At 41.9% G+C, this 11715-nt stretch overlaps 1 protein-coding gene across 1 annotated transcript; it reads right to left on the reverse strand.

Moving 5' to 3' along the window:
- Positions 1-1551: 1551 nt before the first annotated feature.
- On the reverse strand, positions 1552-5112 carry LOC310993553 (uncharacterized protein). The gene is made up of 3 exons (XM_083981940.1): positions 3824-5112; positions 3646-3708; positions 1552-3530 (listed from the first exon to the last, which is right to left on the reverse strand). The coding sequence occupies exons 1-3, from the start codon at positions 3917-3919 to the stop codon at positions 2763-2765; spliced, it is 927 nt and encodes a 308-aa protein (XP_083838066.1). The 5' UTR covers positions 3920-5112; the 3' UTR covers positions 1552-2762.
- Between the last annotated feature and the right edge of the window lie 6603 nt (positions 5113-11715).

Consider the following 11715-nt stretch of genomic DNA (forward strand, 5'->3'; position numbering starts at 1 on the left):
CCTACTCCGTCCATCATTCTTCTTCTCGCCATCCATCACCCGCCTACTCATGAACACAGCAGCTGCCTGTTAAGTGCAAAACTGCTAAATGAATGGACCTCGACAACCCTCAACTCCATGCCACACACTTACACAGGGCACATGTTCCTCCCAAAACACTCAGTTAAATCGATCTTTACCTCAAGTTTTTATTGCATAGTTGTACAAAGTAAACACTTGAGGACCGACCGTACAGATAATTATCGGTCCGGTTGGCTGATAATTATCGGCATAATTATTGGCCAAAATACACAGATAAGTCCAATAATGACATGTTTTGCCAATTAATAGAACCAGTTATAGTTAGCCAACATTGCCTTGATTTCTGTCAAGTGGATTGGAAAGAATAATGAATGTTGATTATTGAGGGGTCACAACTGTTCTTGTTTTTGTTGTGATTACAGTAGTGATGTCGGTTGTATTATTTGTGTTAAGTCAGAGGCAGAGATATAATGTCAGGAGGTAGAGCGGGTCATCCAATAATCAGAGGGTTGGCGGTTCGAATCCCGCTCTCTCCACCTTGTGTGAATGTGTATGAATGATCTTGGTGGTGGTTGGAGGGGCCGTTTGGCGCCCACATTGGCAGCCACGCTTCTGTCAGTCTGCCCCAGGGACATACGTAGCTTACCACCACAGGTGTGAATGTGGTATGAATGAATGATGGTTTCTGTATGCGCTTTGGGTTATCGGCTATATAAATGTAAACCATTATTATTATTATTAATAATGTTAAATACTTAATTACTCACTACATCTTAGCCTTTCTTAACCTCAGGTGTGTATATAAATGTTATGGTTATTGGCCGGTGCATATTCTCATTTGCCCAGGTCATAGTATTTCAAAGGAGGTTAAATCGAAAGCAACTGGAACGTCTTCCTAGACAAATAACTAAGTCCAGTTGCTTTCGATTTAACCTCCTTTGAAAAAAAAGTTATGGTTATTGGTATCAGCATCAGTTATGAGAATCCGAAGTTATCAATTATTGGTATGGGTCAAAAAAAAAAAAAAATCGTGCATCCCTATCTGTTACTACATAGATGTAGTGGTTATATATCATTCTCACAGACTTCTTCTTGTACAGATGTTACTGGTTCAAATTTGCGGACTTCACGCGTGGTTCACGCGAGACGCCACAAGACTCATGCATTTTTTTTCTTTGGCGAGACAAGAGGTTTTAATGAAAAGCCTCAATGTGCCAAAACAACCGCCAGGTGGCATCTGTGAGAACGGAGGACGACAGGCGGATGACTCAGTGATCTGTGCAGTAATCCACAGCTTAAACTCTAGGCTATTAAACTAGAACTAACTACTGTATACCCTGCCTAAATCACAGAAAATATTGTAATATGATAAAGCCTGTCTTGCTTTATGACTTGATGATTATGTATCACAAATTATGAAGGATCATCTGCACAAGGCAAAGATGATAGCATCAACAAAACACGGCGTAACACACGCGGCTGTATGGGACAGGCTTTTATTTAATTCAGAACAAACCGCTTAGCAAAAATGGAAAATATAGTCTATAATAATTAATTGATCTGTTGTTTGGCCACTGTTTGAAAATAACCCGAATTATGAGCAAATAATCTGATCCAGAGCAGCAGTCATAATCAGACTTCTTCTAAATAAACCTTAACATTCAATAACTGGGTCAGGTCGGACCATGGGGTTATTTTTTCTCTTCTTCTTCACAGGAGAAAATGAGGTGCCGCTCACGGACGCGTTGATGTTTTGTGATTTATCTGCTGCCTTGACTCTGCCCTTTATACATGTGCGTTCAGATTAACAATAAGACAAGCCATGGTTGAGTTTATTGAGTTTTAGCTGCTCAATCTCATTGTTTCAAAGAAAAGGGATTGATTTTTATAACGAAATGAAACGAAAACAATATTATATTGATACATTGTTGTAAAAAAAATCCAAAAGAAACGAAAATGAACTAAAGAAAATAACTTTCACACACACACATTAAAACAGTGCGATTGGTTGAAAGCTGATAATTAGCCATGTGCTTATAAGCTGATTGGCCGAAACCAAGAACAAAGCCGCGTGAATGGCCAATCGCCATGTGTTAACGGCCGACATGTAAATCAGCTGTTTCGATGGGCGTTATATGAATAGAGATGTTAATGTGGTACTTTGCACATAGGCTGTATACTTTCTGTAACTGGAAGAAAAACAGCCAGCTGGAAGAATGTGTTGCCTAAATCTTTTACTGTGTGGGAGATCTCCACCAACGTACTGTAGCCGGGGAGAAAGCAACCGTTCTGCTGCGGGGGGAGGGAGGGGGGCTGTCGGGGTGGAGGTGCTGAAATGGAGAGCTGTCCCCCACAAGGTGCTAAAGTGAGGGAGAGGAGTGGAGACGCCGGTTGATTTGAGCGATTTAAGCAAAGCAAAGCCTGGGCTTTTATTTGGTTTTATTATATGCTTGTGGTTTTTCTCTATTTTTGCCTGTTTTCACTCTGCACCTGCCCTAATGTGTGTCTCCCTTGTCTCTAGTAAATGAATATTTCCCACAATAAAATGAGTCTTTAGAACAAAGAACTGATTTTTTTCTCTAGCTTTATAGAGCTTTATAGGCTATAATAACCTTGCTTACTGCTTTTTGAATCACTTGACAAAATAAGATGCCTCGAGCAAACTTGGATATGAAAACATTTTATTGAAGAAGAAAAAACACACACACATTGTAGCATCAAGTACTGTAGGCTACTGTAGGCTACAGTAGGGTGAGGATAGGACCCTCAGATGATCTTCTCGGAGTTCGCAAGAACTCGTTGATCTTATCTATGCAGTATTTCAAGTCCTTTCTGTCCATGCCTGGAAACTCCGTTCTCAGTGACTGCACTACAAAGTTCTTCACATTTTGTGGCAGTTCATGTTTCCCCCGGGATCCGTCCCAGTTTGTCGTTTTGGCCCAGGCTCGGTAATTGTCCTCTGAAATGACTCTCCGGAACAGTAGGCACCCAAAACGTCCCACCTGGCCGTGGCTCTGGTGACGGACTTGAGCATGGTCTTCAGGTCCGACATGCCTCAAGCTTACATCGGGGTGTTGGTGAGAGATGTTAATGCTGTCCGAGGTTGAAGATAGAACCAGCGGAGACATCGAGGCTTGCGACGAGGAAAGATCAGGAGTCGATGTGTGTCGTGGGATCGGCCTGACGGGGGTAAGGGGCGTAACCGGGATGCGAGTTCGCTGCTCGCGGAAAGCATCTCGCAGTTCTCCGATCCCAGCTCGGATCTCCTCCATGAAAGCCTGCCCTCTTCCTTCGGAGTTCCCGCTCTCTCTGAGGTTTTGATTTTCCTGCCTCAGGGTTGCCAGTTCATCCTCCATCCGGGTAATTTTTGCGAGCAGGGTCTCTTTTTCTGCCAGAAGCTTGCCTTTTTCCTCTTTCTCGCGCTGCAGCTGCTGCGTTCTGTGGTCCAGGAGCATATTCAGAGCAACATCACCAGGAACACGAGGAGCCACCAAACGAGAAACCTCTGCCTGTGGTTTGAAAAACAAACAAGTAATGAGTCATGGTTTACGGTATAATAAACAAGGGAGATAGAGTAGTATACAGTACACGGTATAAAGTGTAGTCTAGGCCTATGACACTTACCGCTTTTTTTTGGATGAGACGCTTTGCTGGCGGGGCAGACGATTGTGCGGTTTTTGCTGCAACCTGTAACAAGGAAAAATAGCAAAGAAATTAGAGACTGAAAATTAAAAACGTTGATCTCTTCCATTAGGTTGACAAATGTTTGATTCTCGCTTGTAAATGTAATGGGAAAAAATACCTTTTTGCGCCCCCGTGCAGCAGGTGGTGAGTTCTCATCTCGGGGAAAGAGAGCCTTGCTGACCTTGGATGCTCCGTAGAAACGTGCGCTCTTCATCTTGAAGCAGTTGAATTCGGTCAGCTAAAGTAATCAGTAGGTCGAGTCGAGTAATCAGCAGGGGGCCATATAGCCCATATGGTACAGAACTGAGGACGTGATTGAACAAGGCAGCAGAGTTACAGTAGGGTAGCCACGCCCATTAGGCGAATGTGAGACCCACAGTAAAAGAAAAAAAATCATTTTAGACCAGACACGCCCCTTGGGAGAGGCATCCTAATCAACGCCCACTCAGCAAGAATAAATTGTTGTAGCCTACTGTACATGGACTACATTTGGTTAGTCTTCATTGAGTTGGACTTCGATTTACTCAGAGATGGCTATGATCGACGCGAAAACGAGTGAACTCATCAAGACTCTGCGGAGGAAAGGCTGGACTGCACGAGCCATCGCTGCACATCTCAAGTCGGCCGGAGTCTCAGCCTCCCTGCGCACAATTCAGCATCATTTCCTGCATGCAACTGTGGAGAAAAGAGTCTGTAAACCACGTAAACTGACAAGGTATTGCCAATATATATATATTTTCATTATTATTATTATTATTATTATTATTATTATTATTATTATTATTATTGTTGTTATTACCCTAACAATGTCTCTCTATCAGTCAGGTGGTGGAAAGACTAGATGCCATCCTGAAAGCAAACGACGAGTTACCTGCAAGAAAATTGAAAGAGATTCTTTTGCGTGACCACAACATAAACATCAGTTTATGGTCGGTGCGGAAGGCGTTGCATCAGCTTGGCTGGAACTATGGGAAGTCAAGGTAAAACATTAGGCTCTTTTGCATCTTGCATTGAAATTTGAAATTATGTTACATTTATTAGTAATGAACTGCTCGCTTAAGCCTAATTTCTACATATTCTGCAGATTTGTTCCTATGACGAGGGACAAAAACAAAGAAGCACGTCTACTCCAGGCTGAGAAATGGAAAGCTGCTGGGGAGAAATTCGACGATGTCCTCTTCACCGACGAGTCGACTGTGGCCCTTGAGCGTTTTGCCTTGAAGTGCTGGAGGAGGAGCAACTTTGCAGGGACGCCAAAGCCTAAAGCTAAACACCCCCTCAAGCTTCATGTCTGGGGTGGAATTTCACGCTGTGGCCCTTGCCCGCTTCTCATTTTCGACGGTGAGTGGGGAAAAAACGTAGTTTGAATATATATAGACCTACCTAACAATTTAGTCTGAAACAGAGTTAAAATAAAAAAAATAAAAAAAATGAAGAATAAAAAATGTTGAAATTAAGCCCGTTATGTCACCCACAGGCATTATGGACCGACACTTTTACCAAGAGGAAATCATCCGAAAAGTTGCTGGTCCATACCTCAGAGAGCAGTATCCGATGCGCACACATCGATTCTTCCAAGGTATCATCTTAACACTTTTTTAAAACCATCCTTAACATTCTTAGGCTACAATAAAGGCAATGTAATGATGATTTAGTTGGTGAAATCTAATGTTTTCTTTATTTTCCCTCCACCAGACAATGATCCCAAACACACTGCAATCAGTGTCAGAGCCTGTATGAAGACAGAGGGAATCAACTGGGTGCCAACACCAGCAGAGTAAGTTAGTCATAAATTTGGCGTGATTACCTGCATTAATAATGATGCATTTATAATTGGGATAAATTAATAGCAGGAAATAAGTGCTAATCTATCATATTCTTCTGTTTAGGTCACCAGATCTAAACCCGATAGAGCTGGTCTGGGCTTCGATGAAGCACTACATCCGCTCTGAGGCGAAACCAACTAACAGGGAGGAGTTGGAAGCAGCGATCCAGACATTTTGGATGGAGAAGCTGACCATCAGCGTCTGTAATAAGTACATCGATCATCTGGACAGTGTCATTGAGAAAGTTATAGAACTGAAGGGAGGAGCGACTGGCATGTGACCGTAATCGATATCCTGTCCTGGGGATGCTGTTTGTGTGCCTGCTGGTGACTGTAGCCTAATATAAAGCTGCTGTATATTTTAAATAAAGCTAGAGTGCAGTCACTGAGAACGGAGTTTCCAGGCATGGACAGAAAGGACTTGAAATGAAACTTGATGCTACAATGTGTGTGTGTTTTTTCTTCAATAAAATGTTTTCATATCCAAGTTTGCTCGAGGCATCTTATTTTGTCAAGTGATTCAAAAAGCAGTAAGCAAGGTTATTATAGCCTATAAAGCTCTATAAAGCTAGAGAAAAAAATCAGTTCTTTGTTCTAAAGACTCATTTTATTGTGGGAAATATTCATTTACTAGAGACAAGGGAGACACACATTAGGGCAGGTGCAGAGTGAAAACAGGCAAAAATAGAGAAAAACCACAAGCATATAATAAAACCAAATAAAAGCCCAGGCTTTGCTTTGCTTAAATCGCTCAAATCAACCGGCGTCTCCACTCCTCTCCCTCACTTTAGCACCTTGTGGGGGACAGCTCTCCATTTCAGCACCTCCACCCCGACAGCCCCCCTCCCTCCCCCCGCAGCAGAACGGTTGCTTTCTCCCCGGCTACAGTACGTTGGTGGAGATCTCCCACACAGTAAAAGATTTAGGCAACACATTCTTCCAGCTGGCTGTTTTTCTTCCAGTTACAGAAAGTATACAGCCTATGTGCAAAGTACCACATTAACATCTCTATTCATATAACGCCCATCGAAACAGCTGATTTACATGTCGGCCGTTAACACATGGCGATTGGCCATTCACGCGGCTTTGTTCTTGGTTTCGGCCAATCAGCTTATAAGCACATGGCTAATTATCAGCTTTCAACCAATCGCACTGTTTTAATGTGTGTGTGTGAAAGTTATTTTCTTTAGTTCATTTTCGTTTCTTTTGGATTTTTTTTACAACAATGTATCAATATAATATTGTTTTTGTTTCATTTCGTTATAAAAATCAATCCCTTTTCTTTGAAACAATGAGATTGAGCAGCTAAAACTCAATAAACTCAACCATGGCTTGTCTTATTGTTAATCTGAACGCACATGTATAAAGGGCAGAGTCAAGGCAGCAGATAAATCACAAAACATCAACGCGTCCGTGAGCGGCACCTCATTTTCTCCTGTGAAGAAGAAGAGAAAAAATAACCCCATGGTCCGACCTGACCCAGTTATTGAATGTTAAGGTTTATTTAGAAGAAGTCTGATTATGACTGCTGCTCTGGATCAGATTATTTGCTCATAATTCGGGTTATTTTCAAACAGTGGCCAAACAACAGATCAATTAATTATGCATGGCTGACGGTGTCACTTTGTATCGGCCGCGTCTTCTATCGAGGGAAAGTTATTTATCCTATGTTTTATCGCCCAGCCCCAAAGTGACACAGACCCGTTCATTCACAAGAAATCATCCAGCTGCACTCTCAAACAAGGTGCGGAGTGAGAAATCTGCGGCACTACTGCACAGTACTGTAGTTGGCTCATTTTAAAAACACATTTTGGAGATGACGAGACAGATGACCGAAAAAAGAGAGTGAGACGTGGGCTATAGTCTACTGTAGCTGCCGTCGTTACATTTTGTCATTGAAAAACTAGGCTACTATATTATTTACTGTCTGCAGCTAGTTCTCCTTTCATCCTCTTGTATTCTGTATCATGAACAGCGCCACTCCTAATCGCGGCTATCAGGCTGTCAGCATTGTCCCCAAAACGTCTGAGCAGTATTTAGTACGGTGCTGCCACCTAGAGGAAAACAGTTGTGGTGAAAAGTCACGCGATCACGCGATCCTGCAGTGCAGGAAAAACCCCGCAAATTTGAACCAGTAACATCTGTACATGTTTTCATTCATCTTGAGGTCGTACCTGGTGTTGCCTCTGCGAGTGGAGTCATTGGTGAATAAAAATGCAGTAAAATGTTTTTTTTTAGGAATTGGGAATCCTGGGATTTTATTCCAAGACATTTAAGACACCTGAGACCGGAGATTAGAGGGCGTCCTCTGAAAACATGCAGATTCTCTATCAGTATTCTGGTGACATTTAGTTTGGTTTGAACTGTCTGACTGTAAACTTTATTTTGTGTCTGTGTAATGTAGCATGAAACCTACAGTGATTGAACTGATGAGCAGTTTGTTTTTAGATTAGATTAGATTAATACAGTACATCAGCCCTAGTTTGTCCCTGTCACGTTCAAGGCCCTGTCCTTTGAGGTTACAGTTCCCAGGGTGGATTTCTGATCTCAACTGTGCGTACAGGCACCAACAAAACTGAGGACTGGAGAATTAAACTCTTTGAGCTTCTAGGGAAAAAAAAGTCATTTTCTAAGTGACATTTTCTATTACATAGATCTTGAAGCCCATAGATTTCCCCTGAGGTCAATCTGTTTCAATATAGACTGGAATTCTTTGGTAAATTTTAATTATAACAAATTGGAGAGAGGTCACAGAGCTTGACATTACATCCCATATATTTTTGGACATCAGACTAAGTTTCCACAGAATCGCCAAATACTAGTCCAGACATTTTATGCGCTGACCTAACTTTTATTATAGAGAGTTAGTACATCTGCAGTTCTGTGTGGTTTCACCTGTTCTTGATCTGTTTGGTGTATAGCGGCTTCTTTGTTGCACCAGGTTGGCAGGAGCTTTATCCCAAATGATCAATATAGTATAAACTCAGGTCCTGCCAGACCTCCAGAGGGCTTCAGCCGCTGAGGTGTACGCAGCCCGATGCAATGTCTTCTTCTTACCAGTCCAAATGACTTTAGAGAGGGAATGTAATTCATCAAAGTGTTTAGCTGGTGGGAGCTAGGGATCACCAACTTTCCTTTTAAAGCAGGGGGGTGTCTCTCTAATAGTACTTGCTGCAGAGGGTGAGCTTATCTCTAGCTAAGCCTTTGTGCTATGCAAAGGAGTGAAAGATTACCCTTTCACTGTTCCCCTGTTCATAACCCCCAGGCTCACCCATGGGGAGCTCAGAGTAAATGGAGAAAGGGGGTGGGGGGCATTGTGCAAGTATGTGGATTGGTGACTAAATCCCTTCATCATCTTGTCATGTTTGGCACAGTTCAGGCACTGTACACAGTTTGGTGTCTGTCCTGCTGACACCTTAACTAATGACAAGATGTTTAAGAAATAAATAGTCATTCTATTAAGTTCTCACAGTTTCTCCCACTCGGGAGCAGCCAGAGAGCATGCATGTAAGATGGTGATGAGCCAGCAGAGCAGGCATCAGTAGTGGATTAAAAAGAGTGTAGACAGCATGTCAGGGGAACGTGTGTGTTTAATCCTTCCCCTGAGGATCAATGAACTTCAGTTCAATTAGACATAACACGCATGTCATTTTGTTAAGACTGCAAGAACATGAGGTTCATGCTTGGCGTGCGGTGGCTTGCTCAATTTACTTGAATCCTCAAACATAGGAATTAGGGCTGTCCCGATTATCATATTTAGATAATCAATTATTCGCGGACATAAAATCGATCAAAATCGAAGCTTCGACAGCTGGGGGGTGCGCGATCGTAACGATGAGAACTGGTGTCAAAAAGGAAAAAAGGAAAAAAATCGATCACGGACTTCATGATCGATTACCATGGCAAACGATTTTTTTGGGGCAGCCCTAATAGGAATACCACAGTCTGAATATTCTGCAAATTGATGACTTGTTGCTTAATTCAGTAACATGAAAATGGGGTGGAAATTACATCAACAATATCATCATGATACTTGATGATATGACTTTATTACAATTGTAAACATTTTGCACTATCCCTCCTTCGTATTGCAATTACACATTGTCATAAAGTTGAGTTTATTACCTTTTCCCAACTGCAAAAAGGTAATAAGAAAGTAAAACTTTGTCGACATGTGTTTTATCTAGATAAAGGTTTCATTCTTGCAAAATTGGATTTTCAAGCAAACAGACTGACCAACACAGTCATAAAAAGTACTCTAGTATTCTTGTACAAACTTAAAATTGAATTTGCAATTACCTTAAAAGATTGATACTTGGTGTCTGTGTATATTGCCACACAAAATATTGTGATACTATGTCATATCTAAACCTCCCACGCCCCCCACTAGTGATAATATGAGAGGGGTTTTGTGGAGTTTCAGCTGTTTTGCTTCTGGGCCCACAGCTTTACTCTGTTGGTTCACTCTCGCATCGTTTTTGGACACAGCAGGTAGCTGTGTGAAAATCACCCCACAGCAGATCATAGCTAGTGACTCACTGGTGAACAAGGCACTGCATTTTGACAGCTGAAGAAGAGACAGTTATTTACCTTATTTGAGTTGGTGTGAAGAGAAACAAGCCTCAGATTAGAGCGAATACTTGGATGGATATGTAAAAACGCAACTATTTACACTGTTATTGGAGCATTTGGCAGCTAAACAGCCAGATATTTCCCCCAGCAGCAAAACACATCCTAAGCAAAAAGTTAATGTTGGATATAAATATTCTTCATTTGACTCCAGACGAATGTCGATGTTGCTTCTGAACTTCTGGGCAGGTCAGAGACGTTATTAGGACTTTGGTATGGTACATTATGTTACCATATGAGTGAGAGAGAAAGAGCTGTGGCCAAGAAAGTGAGTGAGTCCCATTTCTCTTTCACTCTTTTGATTGATAACCTGAGTGGGGAACGTAATACATTCTGATGTGGTGTCTACTGACTGTGTCCAACAGTTTTATCTGCCACCATAAAAAGCAGCAGGATAAGAAATGAAACATAATAACATACATGTACCTCACTTGAGTAAATAAACTCTTAATGTCCTGGTAGCCACTGGACATATGAACAGGTCTTGTGGTTCTCCATCTCTCTTTTCTCCTTTTATTTTTAGCTTCTCAAGTGTGTTGTTGTGGATGTGGGTATGCGAGGAGGACAAGGGTTAATGCTGCTGGGTAACACACAATGGTACCTATGTACTCAACATCTAATCCACTGGCTTGAAGTGAACAGCAAGTTGACTAATGGGCATTTTTAGAGAATAAGAATCATTACAAAGCTCAATGGCATGAAAGACCACAAAGGCGGTAGCCATAGCCACTGTATACTCATTTGGTCCACGCTGCCCTGTGTGACAGAGCAAATCCCCTTACACTGTGCTCTTTGTTTAATTTTGAGCTAATCTGTTTGGCCGATGCACTATTTTCTCTCTGCCATCAGTAAAAGAAAGTGCTGATCTATCATTTTTGCAGCCAGGGGGTTAGGAATTAAGCAGCTTATGTATACAGTACACCCTCGTGTGGAGCAATACAAATGTCAGGTCTCTCTCTAACTAACTGGTTTAGTATTAAAATACCATTACAGGTCAGCTCTCATGCTGTGCAGGATTTAATTTTCTTTCTTATGACAATATTTTGGAGGAGCCTTTTAACCTTCCTACAAGAAATAATCAACTCCTTCATCCGAAAAACACAATCATTTCTGCTCTCCTCACAGGCGTGTGTTTATTGCTCAGAGATTAGCAGCGATTGTGTTCGAGCACCAGGGTCTGTAGAGGGAAAGTAAAAAGTTGGGAATTATTAGACAAGTTGACACAGTGCCTTTTGAACAAGGCAGCCCTGGAAGCACAAGATACCATGTGCTGCTTGAAGCATGAGTGACATGCACGAGAGGAAAACCCCTCACAGGATGACAACAGGAGAACTGCAGCATTTTACTATTTACCAGAAAAGTACCGTTGTACTCGAGGAGGGGCGAGGATACTAGCTTTGCACTTTCAATAAAATCCCAAAGGAAAGCATGGCATCACAGCAGTAAGCTTCACTATGAGAGAGTAAAAAGGGAAAAAAGGCTCTGACCTTGATTTTATTATGTTTCTTTTTCTGCAGCCCAGTGAGGTGGTCAGATCAAAGTGTGCAAGATTGTCT

This window comes from Trachurus trachurus, assembly GCF_905171665.1.
Source record: "Trachurus trachurus genome assembly, chromosome: 11".
In the NCBI taxonomy this organism is placed as follows: domain Eukaryota; kingdom Metazoa; phylum Chordata; class Actinopteri; order Carangiformes; family Carangidae; genus Trachurus; species Trachurus trachurus.